Source organism: Taeniopygia guttata, chromosome 3 (genome assembly GCF_048771995.1).
Source record: "Taeniopygia guttata chromosome 3, bTaeGut7.mat, whole genome shotgun sequence".
NCBI lineage: Eukaryota > Metazoa > Chordata > Aves > Passeriformes > Estrildidae > Taeniopygia > Taeniopygia guttata.
This window is the reverse complement of record NC_133027.1, coordinates 67,154,623-67,171,769: the sequence shown is the minus strand read 5'-3', so window position 1 is coordinate 67,171,769 and position 17,147 is coordinate 67,154,623. Positions and strand designations below refer to the sequence as shown.

The window sequence follows — 17,147 nt, the reverse complement described above, 5'->3', positions numbered from 1 at the left end:
CATAAGAATGAAAAAATAGTCTAATACATAGATCCTTCTCACATATTTTGGTTTACTTTTCTGAAATATCTTGTTTTTCTGTAGGCCAGTTTCATCAGCAAACAACACCTAGTGATTATACTAAATTGCCTAACATGGGAATATGAGTTAGATGTCAAATTGCACAAAACCCTGACTCAGATTAGTTAATATAAAGACTAAGTATACATGGTATTCTATATAAATATGCTATATAAATAAGCATTTTAAAGTTGTGAAATAGCACACAAGAGCATGATAAAGTGAAATTAATCTGCATCACACTTTAAGCACTCTAGTTATGATTGATGGGTTTTTTGGTAACATTTTAATTTTTATCACCATAAGTAAAAATCTTTGCTTTTATTTCCAAAAGTTTTGCTGCTAATCATTTTCATCTGTGTTCTCAAATGCTTCTGATAACAAGATGATTAATTCCAGTAATGTATCCTACAGTCATGTCTGTACTTTGCTTTGTTTACTTTCAGGGCTTAAAGCCTTCATTGTCCTTATATACTTAATCCTTCCTTAAATAGCAATGCTATCTATCCTTTAGAAAAGTCTTGCTGTGAAAATAACGTATTAAAGAGTCTTTAAAATATCCTACCTTTCCTTCATCCATTGGATTGTCACTAATGTGGACAACAGGTCCTGGGTGAGATTTGGATGACCTAAAAAATAAATATTCCCATTTTAAAAAAATTGTCCCCTGCCCTAAATGGTATCTCAAAATGATTTGAAGTAACACAGATTCTGCAGATACAGACTCCACAAAAGCAAGCTGTGACATTTCAAAATGGAGTTAGTTTTACTTTTATCTTCAAGCTTGTAAATACTATGTCTGTTTGTAGACACTTTGTTTCTGTCTTAAGGAAAGACTAATTTACTGCCTATCGACAACATTAAAATACCATTTGCTTCAAACATTTTATCTTCATATCTGTTGTTAGAGAATTGACAGTGTAGGATAAAATGTTCACTTTTACACTGGCATAAGGGTTTTGGTGTTATTCATAAACTGCCCAAGATGGCCATTGTTACAATAATACAGAATTAACACTTTATGTGGACTTCTTGCTATTGAAGAAAGACTAATAAAGAGCTGTGTTTGCTTTAACACCGTTTGGCAAGTGATGGACTTCATGCATTTTTAAAAGAAGATGTACTGGGAAAAAAAACACCAGCACAAGAAAAAGCAGAACACAACTACATCTTTCCCCCACAAATCACAATATTTGTACATACAATTTTAACATTGAAAAAAGGAGATGCAGTGACAATAGCTATAAAATGTATTTTGGTCTTGGACTTATTTAAATCCACATTTCAGAAAGTCGCTTCCAACTCAGAATATATCAGTCCTCTTAAAAATTGCATTATCTTTACACTTTGGTCTTTAATCCTCAACTGTAGAAGTGACATGTCTGTCCAAGTACCAGCCACACCATATTTTAATGCTTATTATTTTTCTTCTGTTTTATCCCCACACAAAGTGATTTTCACATCTATTTCTATACTATTTTGTCTATTTCCATGTCTATCCCAGGAACTATGATAAAATACTGCTATAAAAGGCAGAAACATATAGTAACATTAGCACTTGAAATGCTTGAAAATAAAAATATCTACATGAATATGTAATTTGATAATGTATGTAGTGCAGTAAGATGAATATGGAGGCCTCTCCAGATAACAATGATATTCCTGCAACTGATGTTAACATCTGGCACATTGCTGTTCCCTCCCCTCCAGTGACAAAAATTGGTTAAACTCACAGTTCAATGGCTTTATTCCACATGATGACATAGCCTGAGAGAGTAAATGATTCCACATTGACAATGTGAATGTTTCCTCTTTCAGTGCCCACATATAGCCATTTGCTTTGGAAAGGCAGGTGACAAAATGTTATCCTAGAAGAGAAAGCAACCAAAAAGGTATTAAAGAAATGTCTTTTTGTTATCCTACACTGCAGGGTTTATGCTACCAAAAGGCAGAAATAAGGCAATAGGCAAATAGGAATATATAAGACAAATTTGAGGTAAAGTAGAAAAGCCAGTACGTGACCAAAGTAAGAGATAAACAAAGTAGAACCTTAGGCTGAATAAAGAAATAGAAACAAGGTATTCTAAAACTCATAAATCATTAAAAAAAATTACAGTCAACTTTAAAAATTATTGAATGTATTTGATTGCTAGCATGCCAAACTTAAAATACAATACTCTTATAGTCTATAAATCTCCCTTTGGAATCTATCTACTTTCAAGTTTTAAAGAATAAAGGATTTTAGAAATTTTTATATGCAGATAAGGCTGATTTCAAGTAAGGAGAGACAAAAGATATAACTCCAGAAAAGTAAGTTCACATGTAATTCGAATTAATACCTAAAGAGCAAACCTTAGAATAATCCTAAACAATTATAAAACTAATTTTTAAAGTACTTTAAATTTTAGGCTGTAGCTTTACTTCAATCATGTTTTAATTTTCTGTCTCTCAGTTTTTTCTTCTGCTAGAAGGGTGTACCTGCACAAGACTCAACAGCTAACAACTGTATGTACCAGCAGAGGACTTCTCTTTGACTGTAGCTCCAGCCCAAATACTAGCATTTGAAAACCTGATTATTTCTGCACCCTTGGGTCCTGATTACTGTTGACTATTTCTTCAAGATAAGGAAATAATGTCTGTACAAACTGACAGAATGCTAACTTGAAATTGGAGTCTAGAAACTTTCTGGAAACTAAACCATTTTAATCTGACAGGGTCTGACATTGAAAGAAATTGCCAAATTACTCAGCTATCAAACTTGGGCTTTCACAAATGCTTTACTGATAAGGTAAAACAATTATTCAACAAGAATTTGTTCTGTCAGCTCTAATCCTTAGCTTCACAATTTTTTATGTTCTTGTTTTCTCCCAATTGGGTTGCTTATTGCCAAATCCATGCATCACTTCACAAGCCTGTTAAGTGTTTATGCAAAGAACAGCTTTAGATCCTTTGCATTAGATGCTGCATATGCACACCAACTTGAGCTGAAAGAAAAAGCTAATAGCAGCAAAGAGAGAAACTGCTGTGGCTGAAGAGATGTTAATTTTCAGGTTTCAAAAGTTAAAACTTCTGTAGTGATACTACCTAGATGCAGAAGTGTACCGTCTTGGGGTTTTTTCACTTCTTTCTTCCTATTTAGGAAGTGGACTTTGCTCAAGCAAATACCTCATCTATCTGCTTTCCAACTCAATTTCTTTTACTTGAATATTTATACCAAAAGGCTGCACTAACTTTTTCATTGATTTTTGACAGAAACAAAATACTACATACATGATTTAAAATGCCCTTCCAACTCAACTTGCAGAGGTTGTAACGAATTTAACAAAGCACACTAATCTGCAATCACAGGTTGAAACCTTGTGTTTCCCCAACATCCTTTTAAAAAAAAGTATTTTGATGGAAGCTAAATCACATACATTGATAAACATTCTTCCTAGGCAGGCAGCTACTGTATGCAAAGATAAACATAAACCTTCAGCACTCTGCAATAGCAAAGCAGCTTTTTGTGCCAGCACTCCACATGCCAGAAGCAGCTGGCAACGAGATATGCTGGATCCAAAATCATGGCCTAGCAGCCAGAAAAAATAATCAGTAGCAGGGTTATAGGCTTGTCTTGATTAGCAAGTTAATATTGTTAATTACAGTTGTCCAACACTTCGTTTTGAAAACCAATCTATTTCACATCATTTAAAGTGGGCAAAAATAAGTTTGGCCTTCAGCTCCGACTGTTATAGCCCAAGGGTAACATTTAAAGAATCTCCTCAATAGTCCTTTCTTGAATATGCAGGGGTATTCAATTTACTGTCTCCTTTGTGCAACTGAGATCAATTTTTTCAAGAGTTAACTAACAATAACTGATTCCATGCTTAAACAAAGAGAACAAATAGCTTCATAAAATATTTACAAATGCTCAAAGACAGGAGGTTGAAGACTTCAAAATCGAAAGAATAGGCACATAACAGAATTCATAACCTTATTCTTCGAAGTATTTTACCATTCTTCTACAAATAGACTTGCGTGATTTTTTTTATAAACTAAAAAATATTCCTAGATGTTTTATTTCACAGAAAAACTAGTTAAATCCAAAAGGAATGGCATGCTGATCCTGCTATAAGACATTTCACCCTGAATGTAGTTAATGTTACTCCATTTGCAAATAAAAAAAGTACTATTTTATTTTTTTAACAGAAAAATTGTATGTCTTCCAACTTTCAGAAACTCCACTGTATTTTGACTTAATGACTTATTTCTGATAACTGCATTTTTTAAAGAAAATTTACAGAATAATATTTCCAACATCAAAGTTCATGCACTGAGCTTCCCTCCACCTAATTAAGCTTCACCTTAAGCTACATATACTTTAAACAGCTTGGGAAGTGTTACAGCCCTCTTAAAAACTAAAACTCAGTGAAGCTAGGACCATCTGAATGGCCTGAGCAGCCTTGTTAGTTCTGCTGAGAATTGGATTGATGATTGAAGGGATTCAAACTCCTTTCAGAGGATGGAAACAAAAGGTTAGAGTCTTCTTGGTAGTGATGCAATACCTGCTTATTTGATACTTGGCCATAGACAGCATTTTTTTGTTCTGAAAAATGCAGATTTTTCTTTCAGAAATCTATCTTTTTGCCACAAGATTAGAATATGCTTCATCCATAATGTATTTTAAGATCAACAGAAGCAGAACTGCCCATATAATCCTCTAGCCATTTCTACAACTCGAGCAGTCTTCCCCCTCTCTCCCTACCATTTGTGAATGGATATGTACATAAAAGTGGAAAATGTAATCAATTGTTGAGAACACATCAAAAAGAAGACAGATGAAAAAATTTTGTACTTGTCTTTCTTGCACACAAACCCCAGCTGCCCAAAAACAATGTAGCAGTCAAAAGCAGACTGTCATACTTTTCTCCTGTAGCAAGCCATTCTGCCCAAAAATACTAAAATAGAAGCATCTATGATTTAAAATCCTCCAGTTTTGTACATCTAAAGGGACGGCCTGGGATTGTCGGTGGCAGCGGCCACAGAAAGGCTTTTTCAGGCAGCTCTTTCATGGCACAACAGATTCCTCATGTTGTCTCCAAGGCAATTTCAGCTCCCTCAGTAAGCGTAGTACATTTTGTGAAACAGACCAAAGTTTTAGCATAAACCAGTACAGGGCACAGCATGTCATTTCAAATATTTCACTTTCTCATATCGTCACAAAGAGAAAGATCCCTTTATAGAAAAAAAATGCTTTAAGGAGATTTATTTTTTCAACATGAAATCTACAGCAAGATTTTAGTAAAAACTAACATTATCACTAAAATGAGGCACTGTTATACAACCCAAGGCAGTCAGGGTAGTTTTTAATTCTCCTGCAGCTGTAATTTACTGTAAGCACAAAATCTTCATCCTTACCACACATATTTGCAAAGCTGTTCCCTCTCCACCCCTCAGAAAAAAAAATACAAACCCAAGATTTTTCTTTCTTGGAAAATCAGTTTGTAAAAGTTGAACCAATATTTCAAGAAAACAAAATTATATACAGAAAAACAAGTGACACACCCATAGGGAAAAACAATGATAAAATATTTACTGTTCTTACACTAATTAAAATTAATTCAGGATATTTCTTATCCTGAAGTCTTAGAAATGACAGGATATTCTTCATTAAGTTTTTTGATAACCTGCTGAAAGCATTCCCTTTCTTAACTGCAGGCCATGTATCTTTTCTGATAATCTGTCAAAGATATTTAAAAAAATCTTAATTGCTGCTGTTTCACAACATATATTAAAACAATTAATTCAGCAAGTGATGATACTCCCTACAGGAATTTAATTACAGAAATATTAGAGAACACAACATTATTCAAAGAATTAGTTTTTTAAGAGGAAATACTAAGGAAAAATGGCAGGCTGTTAACTTGCCTGTATTATTATGACTGCAGAAATCCTTCTAAATTAATCTTTACCTTTTCCTAGTCTACTGCATTATGAAGCATTATACATTCTTCAGAATTTTTCACTGCTTTAACAAAGCACACTGACAAATACTTTGAAGTATGACAAACACTGATAACAGGTTTTATTGTTAAGTCACTAAAATATTTCTAGTGCCTCAGGCTATCATTATAGGTCTGCAGTAACTGTAAGTATACAGCTGCTCAGATCATTATTGTATAGGCAAAATAAAAGCAAAAGATTAAGCTATCAAAGCTGTATTCTGCACACCTTTATTCTCAACCTTCCATGTTTGAGATAGCACCACGTAAAATTCAGAAGCTGAGAAGTTTAATTCTGATGTTGGTGTAGACTCCAAATCCAGACTCTTGTCAAAGTCCTCCATGGGCTTTAAATGTCAAAAGCCAGTGTCAAAACGACATTCTGATGGAAGCAATGAGTAGCTTTGATACTTCCTGACTGCTGCAAAAGGATCTTTTTCCACATCTGATAGCGTCAATAAGCTTAGAACATCTACCTGTACAAAAGACCTCAAAGACCAGAAGGTATAAGCAGAGGAAGAAATCCTCTTCAATGTATCCCAAAAATGTTCCACCAAAAGAATATGTGGGTAAATGCAGTATATCATAGGAACTGAACCAGGTACTTCATTTCCATTTATATCCCTCAAAAGTACTCCCAATGGTGCTTTCCCAAATCCATTGACTTGAATTGCTACCTCTTCAGGCAGCTCAGAAGCACCTGTGTTCAGTATCTGAGTTGTGGTGGACACCAGGGATGTCAAGATGGAGTAAAGCCTAGTGTCAGAGCAAGATACTCAACTATCTTCAGACGACACAAAAATTGGCATGTCAGACACACCAGGAGTTCAGAGTTATATATTGCAGGGTATTGCATCAGCGGTAAGAAGGTTTCAGATTTTTTGAGTGTTTAGTGTAAATTCTTTCAATACCGAAAAATTATCTTAGTTTTGGAATCAGTTGCCTCAAAAGGCATGCAGGGAGTCACAAACTCAAACTGCAGAAAAAAAATGGCTATATCAGAGATGTAGCCCTACTACATGAGGCAGAAAAATCATTCCTATCACTGATGGAGAAGCCTGTCATTTAGGCAGAACTTACAAGGCTAGAAATCAAATTCTGCCCAAGAACGTGGCAGTTGGCCATTATATGCCTCATATCACTGTGAAAGTTGGTGTAAAAGGTATAGCTAACAGGGCAACTGAGGCAATTAAAAAACCGTTTCTCCTAAATATTAAATTTCTGAGTGACAGGACTTGGCATTTTGGTTCTGCCTCAGTGCTAAAGGCAGAAGAAGGCAGCTGACGCAACTGCAGTTCCATCAGCCACACTGACACGTGGAACTCTGCATGCATGCATGGCCTCAAGGAAACATTTTTCAAAGCAATTTGATGCTTGTGAAAGAAACATTCACATATATAACAAATCCAGACAGCCAATATGTTAATTTTCTTCTGCTAGCTTCTTGAAACAAGATTAAATTCCTTCTAATTACATGCCCTAGTGAATCACCACTGAGTTAAAATTTTAAGCTCACTAGGTAAAAGTCTTTACACAACACAATCAAGGCAAGGAGACCCGGTGATCATTGCCTCTCACTCTGAAGAAAGTCAGGTGGTGTCTGTCACCACCTGCTCTCACAGGCAAGACAACCTGTATATCCTTCTGTTATCCACAAAGTGGCAGAATTGACCAGTTTATAAATTCAAGGTGAAAGAAAACTCCCAAGTCTGCTAAGGCACAGGCTGAGTACAAAGTTACATTATCTAACAAGGTAACATATGTGCCAACAGAAGTTTAAAACCTTATTATTATTAAGTAAATAGAAGCAGGATTTTCCACTCTCCATAGACAGTGTTCCAAACACAACACTAAAGCTGATGTTTACAACAGGATACAAAGCCAAAGGTATTTTAAGCATAATTTTGTAACACTGAATTATGCAGTTTCATGTTGAGGAAAACTATTCAAATCCCACAGTACAGAAGTTGACGTATTAAAAATTAAACTGCTATCAAGCATTCAGAGATTGATATGCAGAGCACTTGCACAAAACACTCAGTTCTATTTTTATGCCATTCTTGCTTTGTGACTTACCATAAAGACAAACTTTCTTTTGGCATTAGAACAGGGAATGTCAACTCAGGAAGGATGCAAGTCTTGGCTAATGAAACAAATTTTTCATTCTTGTATACAAAGCTGGTTTTCTTTGGCTGGCAAATGGGCCTCAAATTTGTCATTCCATGCTACTTTTTTCTTTTTTCAGTCAAGTTAGTCTGTCACTCCACCCTCTCAAACAGGATCTGTCAAAGTCCCTGGCTTGTCCCTGGCATGACTGACATTTCACACCTTAGATCAGCATCAAGTTTAACAGTTTCTGCATTGCAGGAAACTAAAGCCAGATTAGTTATGTATGTATGTATCTTACAACATGCTTTCAATATTTACTCTAATAAGATGTTTAACTACACTTATTTCAGACTGACCCTAGTGAAGCATTTATATTTACTACTGAGTTAAAGCAAGTTTGACATCAATTCTGCATTACTTGTTAACACACAACAATCTTGTATTTAAGATACTTATACATAGATATGTAGGTGGCAAAGGAAATAGATAGTGACTGACTGAAGTCATCTTAGAGAAGTACAAAACCTGAGATATTAAGTTCACACACTGAATTATGCATTCTGAAAAGAGGTAGTATTTAGACACTTTTGCATGACAAGTCAACAAACAACTGTTCCACATCACTATGCATTTTTGTCCTGGCCTCTACACATTGCTTCCCACAGTCAAGGAACAGTGGCCAAGCATGACATTGGTCTACCATCTGCTAACTCTTGCTTGATAACTAGAACATAAGGCAGCTGCAAAACTTCCACAAGTGCAGCAAACAGAATGCTAAAAACTTAAACTAGCTTGTTTTGCACTGAGCTTTTGACATCTGTCAGTAACTTCAGCTAGCCGATTTGTTAGACATCTAAAACCTCACCAATTCCTGCTTCAAATTACTAACCATCACTGCTACAAAAGGCAGTCAGGAGCTATGAATCCATTAATGGTCAGTTTGTTATCTACAGTTTCTTTACTAATTTAATGATTCAAAAGAAAGCAGCATGTTTCAGGACTCTTGGCCACTGCTTTCAAAGAAATGGTTTGCTCAAATCTAAGATTGATGTAAGTTATCCAAAGACATTTTCCATGTATCAGAACAAAGCCTGTAATGGCATAGAATTATATTTAAAACAACCAGCTCCTTCTCACTACTCACTGTTTTTAAAAGTAGTGAGTAGAAAAGCAAGAATTCACATCACTTTCCTGTCATATACTAGAGACTGCATTCTGAAACAATTTACAGATTTATAATTCAAATTTTCAAATAAGTTTACAAAATATTTAAACACACAACAGAAGCATTTACAAACAAGCTAGCTCTGGGGGTTGTATCTTAAGATGTTTAAAACACCTGAAAGTAAGGTAACAAAATTAAATTATCAACAGGATAAACAAATATGAAATCTAGAAATTGTGTTTTAGACATTGGGCAGTAGTTCTTCCACATGACTAAAAGAAGGGAATTAGGCAGAGCTGTTAAAAGGTGGTGCCAGAAGACTACGGAATTAATTAATGAAGTCATAGCCTTATCACTTTATTTTTTTAATTCATTTTTTTAAACACAGTTAAGGGATAGTTTTCAAAACGAAGAAAATCCTTTCATCTGGGTAACGTGTAACTGGGTAACTGCCACAGTTAGCTTTCTATACTAAAGATAACCTTTTAGATCAAATGTAAACCTTACATATAAAATTGTTATTTAGAATCAAAATCTGAATTAAAATTTGCCTGTGACAGTAAAGTTCAATTCCTGTTAGATAAGACACAAATACTGTTTTTCTGCAATTTCAACACACTTCAGGGAAACTCAGTCAGTTAAATAATTTTAAACATTCACCTCAACAGAGTCCTAGAGCAAATACTGATGCCACTACAATCATTGCTTCAGTCATATCATGAGTTCCAAGATATTTAATCTCCCTTCACAAACTGGCAAAGTATCATTAGAGAAGACAGTTATAAGGCTGTATATATAAGGAAGTATTTCGTAGTGCACAAAATACTTCAAATAAGTCCTGTTTGAGAAGTTACTTATCCTTATGAACAGATCTTAATCCCCAGGTTTATAATAGTTTCATGACTTGAGAACGTAGAGGCTGAGAGGAGCTGACTTTAGCTGTGGTATGGGTTTTGGTGCTGCATGCCTCTGCCACCCAGGACACTGATTTCTCTGATCTGAGAAATGCTCATTAAGCCCCAGCCTTGAAGTGCACTTGGACTAAACTCCCCCTGAGCTTATCAGAAACACTGTCTGTTCCCAGGAACTAACAGGTGTCTAATAAGCATCTGCTTTTAACACACAGCCTTGGATTTTTTTTTTTTTTTAAATAACAATGCAAGTGGAATAATATTTTTGTTGTTGAACAGTCAAAGAAAATTACCAACTCAAATTGGCCAGGATGGAAAATTACTACAACTACAGCACACCCTCTTGCTACCCTATAAACAGTGGTCCAAAGTGAGACCCTTTTGAGCTCCTGACTATAAGGGACTAATGTGTATTAAAACCCATTGTCTAACCAGCCTACAAACAGCAGTCCACAGTGAGATCCCTTTGAGCTCTTGATTCCCAGAACACAAGGGGCTAATGTGTATGTCTCAGACACAGATAACTGGATGGTTGTGAAGCCAGCCAAGGACTGTTACTACCAACAGACAAGAATTGATGGTAATCCAAGGACTATTGGTATTAACACACCATGAGAAAGAACAAGGTTTGGCTGGAGAAGGGGGGTCAAGTGGAGATAGAGAGGCACTTTTCCTTTAGGAGGAATACAATACAGTACAATGCAGGAATGAGTGGCAGGAAGTGGACATGAATTATAGGGTGGGATTAAAACCACCAAAGACCTCCAATGCCCTCCAACACATTTCCAGAAAGGCCTGACAGAATGGATGGTGCATAACTAACTTACATCATGAACACTGTCCTCAATAAACTTAGTTGTTAATATACATAAAACTGACCTAAGGAAAGCCCATTTATTTAGGATTCATACAGCATATTGAAACTATTAGGTATAATGAATTACAAATAATTGAGTGCTATAAAGGGTCCTATTTAGAATTATTCAACAGTGATTTTTTTGCAGTTCAAGTTCAAATCAAAATAGTCACCTGATAATGAAATTACATGTTATTTTATAAAGTTGTATTTTATTCAAAAGAAAACAGAGTATTTGATAACACTTAACAATCATCCAGCATGACCTAAGTTGTATGACAAGGCACAGATCTGGGAATATTAAGTGTTCTGGCTGCTTTTATATGTCATTAAAATAGATATTTTAAAATTAAAATTGCTGGAAGAATAAGCCCTTGTCTCAAGCTATCCTTACACCACTCATGGTGCTCTCATTACCTACCTTGGCAAGACAGGATTAGTAACTAAGTCAGCCACTAAAGAAACATCAGTGACCGAGACTACTTTATACCCCTACTCAATTCTCTGTGATGGATTTTGCTACTGACATAATGATATTTACAGAAAAAGGATAGTTAAAAACTTTCACTTTGCTTATCCAAAGACACCCACACATCTGAAACTCTAAGCCAGCCTACAAGCAATTCACACACGATCAGAATCACCTCCTCAGATATCTGTTTTAAAGCACTAGTAAGAAGCCCATTTTCAAGTGTGGTTTCAGGATACAAACTCTAATTTTACACTGGCACTTAAGTAGACACTGCAAGTAAGAGAAGAGTCACTGAAAAAAAGGGAGAAGTAGGAAATTAAGTTTGGACACACTATTGTATCTCTTACACTTGGACAATCCTCATTAAATTAGTGGTTATAAATTGCATTTCCCTCCATTTGATTTCTATGCTGCATAAAGGAACATTGCCACTTTTTTGGGGCAGAGAATTTGCCTCGGTCAACAAAGCTTTCTGTTTTCTGTATAACAGCTCAGAATCACAGAATTGTCTGGGCCTGAAGGGGTCATTAAAGGTCACCTAGTCCAATTCACCTGCTGTGGGCAGGGACATCTTTCAGTAAATAGTTGAGCAAAGCCCCATCCAACCCGTTCTAGAGCACTTCAAGGGATGAGGCACCCACTACTTTTCTGGGCAATCAATTACAGTGTCTCACCACACTCACAGTGAAGGATTTCTTTCAATATCCAAGCTAAATCTACCCTCTTTTACTTTAAAGTCATTAACCTTTGTCCTACTCCTACAGGCCCACGTCAGATTTTATGCATAGTGATCATAGAAATAATTTCAAAAGGGACTTAGAATCACTTAATCCTCTATACAAAGAAACCCCACTAATCTGCATTTATGTTGTTCCTGATGAATTTGTTCATAACCTGCTCTTTAAAACTACAAAGTTAGCATTTCACCCACCCAACAGTTTATTTAGCACTTTGTATGACACTACATTAGAAGGTATTACATAGGTATTTAACTTTTTCTATTGCTATCTATTACTTAAAATGTATTACCTCCTGCAGTATTCAAAAGAAATACAAGTGACAGATTATTCTGTGTTTTTGCTAATATCCTCTGAGCTCCCCAAGCAGTCCGTCTCTAATTCATACTGTTCAAAAGCAAACACAGCATTCCAGCTGAGACTTTACATATAATGGAAAAGAAGGAATACCTCCTAAAAGGAAAGGAATGCTTGCTTTTAAAACAAAGGACATGTTTTTCCGAAATTTAGTCAACTGAATTTTAGAAATTTAATCTTAAATCTCTCTCTCTAGTTTGCTTACAATTCTATTACTTGAGTATAAAAATTTTTAGTCAAAATACAAGTGGCTTTCGGCTACTCTGATACAAACGAGCTCTAACACTACAGAATTTTGCTTTGCCATCAAGGGAGAAAAGATTCCAGGTAAAAAAAATCGAACCAGATTTCCTGGTTGTCTCATTGGTATATACAATTTCTCTTGTTCCAAAATTCCTCTGAAGACATCCATTCAAATTATTCTGTCCCTCCACATTTTAAAGATGTGAAAATTGATGTTCAGCCATGCAACACAACGTGATAGAAAAGGCATCTCAATTTAGGCCACTAGTGTGTCTTATTCACAATTACTTTGGAGCCAAACAGATTGAAACTCAAATACAGTGTAAACCCAGTTACAATTATGAACCAAGTCATGACCAATAAGATCTGATCTTACAGTAGCATGCAGTATAAGGGGCACTGCAACAATGACCAATCCCTACCGTTCCCGGTTAAATTTGAGTGAATGAAGAATAGCCGGCCTCTTCTGGCGCAAGTTCCACAGATGTAAGGTGTCATCAGCCAAGGCACTCACAAGAGCTCCCTAGGAGAACAAAAACATTTTAGTCACCTTGTTTTCATAGCCCTAGGAACAGTGTAGCATCACAGTGGAAATACATTATATATTTATTACCAGGATTAAAAAAATGTGTAAGCATGTGCATCAGCACCACAGCACAGATAAGTTCTAAGTAGTAGGAATGAGATAAGTGATGTGATCACTTGTTGTTCACCTCACTCATGTTTGGTTCAGTGTTATACTGAGAGGTGATGGGGAAGTAGCTTTTTCCAGTGTGTGCTCATTAGTTTCCTCATGTCCGTCTCTGCAGAGAAATCAGGGAATGAACTGCTAATATCTGGGTGCTGACAAAGCTAGCAAGATCCATCTAAAAACATGTCCCTAGCTCAAGAACAGCACTGCTGTCAGGTCTCAGCTCCTACATCCCTAGAAACACACATCTGAAACTGAGGCAACATTATTAAGTTCATGTCTAAGTAACTCTATCAAAATAAAATTAAATACCTACTGAAATTGGTAGCACTTTTGAAAAAGCACTTCACCACTTACAGGCATAACTTGCAATGTTCAAGGACACAAAAAGATATTCCTAGTCCTTGCTTACAGCAAAACAGTACTCTAGTGACAAAGATACTTTTCAAGAGTTAGTCAAGCGTTTTCCAAAACTAAAGAAAAAATTTTATAATTGTTATAACAGTTTGCTATTTGTGCTACATCAATTTTATCAGCTAATTTTAATGCTTGCTTAATGAAAAATTAAAGAAAATGTGCTCCACATTTTCTCTGAATTACACATAAATCATTTTACTAACCTCATTAATCAGGAACTGAAGTTGGATTACTGCAGCTCCACTGTCATGTTGACAGTAGCATTCAACTCCTGGCCGACCAAAGCTGGAATTAGTACCATTAAGGAATAATTGTTGCATGTAATAAACCAAACACACAGCATAACCAACATTTTCACTTTTACTAGTACCACATTCACACAGGCTAACATCCTGTTTCTAGCTAGTGCACTCAACATATCTTACCACACAGAGTTGAATAGCTACCAAAACAGTAATTTATAAATGCCACAAAGTAGCACAAAGAAATTAAAAGGCCTACCTTGAAATATAAAAATTATATGTAAGTGCTTAACTTACAGAGATTTAAGGGATTCGTCATTATGAAGAACTTGAAGAATGACGAAGCAGTTATTTTAACAATGTTAAATATCAAGACTAGAATTAAAGGAAGTTGATCTAAATAAGCATCATAAACAAATTATTACATTTTTCAAATGCCAAAGGATCTTTCTCTCCATTTAAACATAACTTAAGCATGAAAAGAGCTGAAAAATGCAAGGCACGTTAAAAAAAAATCTAATGTAAATTTTCAGGATCTCTGTATCAAGACTTCCTGGATTCACACCAGCTATGAGATAGCAAAAGCTTGCTCCTTTTCACTCTCACACATATATCAGTCCTGCCCTTCCATAACAAATACTGATGGAAGTTGCAGCAAAACATATTATTTCACTTCTCCATACTTAACTCACTTTTTTGTTGTAAACATCCTGTATTTTAAATGTGGTTCTGCACCTGCTTCTGATACAAAATTAAGTTCTCCAACATCTAGGAGATTGAGCAGAAATAAGAGAAGAATTAAGCAAACTGGTCAGTATTTCACCATCATTGTGTGCCCAGGGTTTCTGGACTATAATTTGTCAGTGCTGAACACTTCTTGTTTTAAAGAAGCACCTTAGCTTTAGGAAGAAAAGAAATTATTCCAAAGCTTTATGCAAAACAGGGAATATATGTACAATTTTTTCTCTCGGTATATGCTAAAAATTAATAAAACAGTACAATTCTCGCCCATTCTGCAATTTCCATTTACTGAGAAATTGCTGAACAAAACCAAAGCAGATAATATGTGCATCCTTAAAAAACATGTGCATTCATGGTACACAGTTGAAAGGCTGAAAAGACTATTAGGCTGCATGCAAATCAAAACTCACACACATCTCCTGCTCAGCCTCTAAGTTGGTAAAATAAAGTACAACCACAGCAGGGAGAAGTCTGCCCCAGCACACTGCTATATTTAACTCTTAAACTTAAATCACATTCTTCTAGACTAATGAACCTGCATAACATCCAGCTAAGTGGTGAGATATACACTAGACAGATGTTGAATAATCCACCAAACTTAATACCAGCTTTCTTCCCAAACAGAATTAGTAATTTAATTTTGTTCTGCCATGGAAAGACTTAAAGAGTCAGTGAGCCTCGGCTGGTTTTTTGCTTTTACTTTACATTCTTATCAATAAGTTTTTTTACAAAGAAGTTGCCTGTATTCCAGGCACAATTTATAGCTTAAAAAACAAAGAGTGGAGGGAGTGTTGTCCCCATGAACGATACCTTCCTACACAAACTCAGAATATTTTAAATGTGAAGTCATTGCTTTTACATTAACTATGGATTTACTACACAAATTGCCAGACTGAAAAACCCCACAAGAAATAACATAAGTTTCAGAGCTGATTGCCTTCGGCCTTGCTCACACATTTGTATTCACTTGAATTAATAAATATTTGCACAAGTACACAAAAATGATTTTCAAATGTGAAATTCAAATGCTTACAGGAACTGAATTTTAAAACTTGTTTATCTTCACTGACACAGGTAGTTTTCTAATAAAAGATTTTTCCAGCCCCTCCCTGGAACAACATTTTCCAACATAATTAAATGCAAACCTTGTTTGTAAACCCAGAGTTTATTTCAAATTAAGACTCTAAAGCTACCTTGCTTCAAAATAAGAGGAATATGACCCAGAAAAACAAGTCCATAGACTGCTCAAGTTACTTCTTCCTTCAAATTCTATTCCTCAGATGCTTTCTGCAAGCACTTCTGACGCTAATATTTCTGGAAGCACTGTTATAACTAGTCAATAAAAATTTCATTATTAGGAATGTTTCTATGTTTCCTTAAACAAAAAATTCTTCCCCCTTTTCCAGGACACCTGAACCATTTTCAAGAAATCAGTAAATATGCAGCACTAGGAGTAAGATTACCCAAGTTTTAAATATTCAGAGCAAATCTCTCTTTGACAAATTAGTGGAAACCTCACATCCAGATGTGAAAACAGCTTGGCCTCTTCTGTAGTGCTTGCTGTCATTAAAAATTGAAAAAAAAATAGTCCTTGCAGCTAGTCTTATTTAGTTCCTTTACTTAAGGATTATGTCATCTTCACTTTTTCACCTAGTAGCTAAAATTATTCTTCTCATCTCAAATTAATGTCATCCTTCTAACCAGCATTAATCTTCTTTTCTAAAGCAATGCAAAGCCTCCCAGTTTTGCGGGGTATGCTGAATTGAAAAAGCACATCACAAAGACTGACTGTAGAAGGATAATACATGCCTGCTTCAGTACATGTGAAGCATTTCTCAACCACACAAAACAGGCAGCAGCCCAGGGAATGCAGTTTGCCCAAATCCATTGCACTTGTGTATGTGGACTTTAGGCAAGAGAGCTCACTGTACTAAGCAGTGATCATCTACTACAGCGTCGTTCCCAAAACAGGCAAAAATTATAATGAATAATGACAAGATGAGCAAAGCATTTTAATTTTGTAGACAGGAAAAACTCTCTACCAAAGACCTTGGGTAGCTCTAGAGGAAATACTCTGCTCAGAGCAATTTTCTAATCAAAGACCCATCCCTGCTTCTTCAATTCCAAGCAGCTTATTCTACTATTCCTGCTTCATCCCTGACTCA

At 35.6% G+C, this 17,147-nt stretch overlaps 1 protein-coding gene across 8 annotated transcripts in view; it reads right to left on the bottom strand.

Moving 5' to 3' along the window:
• The window catches only part of STXBP5 (syntaxin binding protein 5), a 107,780-nt gene that overhangs the window by 64,965 nt on the left and 25,668 nt on the right, over positions 1 to 17,147 (bottom strand). For all 8 annotated transcript variants that reach the window (XM_072927056.1, XM_030268174.4, XM_072927057.1 and 5 more), the window contains exons 4-7: positions 14,203 to 14,284; positions 13,314 to 13,414; positions 1,794 to 1,928; positions 626 to 689 (exon numbers count right to left, since the gene is read on the bottom strand). In XM_072927056.1, the coding sequence (XP_072783157.1) occupies positions 626 to 689; positions 1,794 to 1,928; positions 13,314 to 13,414; positions 14,203 to 14,284 (382 nt within the window). The remainder of the gene's footprint in view (positions 1 to 625; positions 690 to 1,793; positions 1,929 to 13,313; positions 13,415 to 14,202; positions 14,285 to 17,147) is intronic.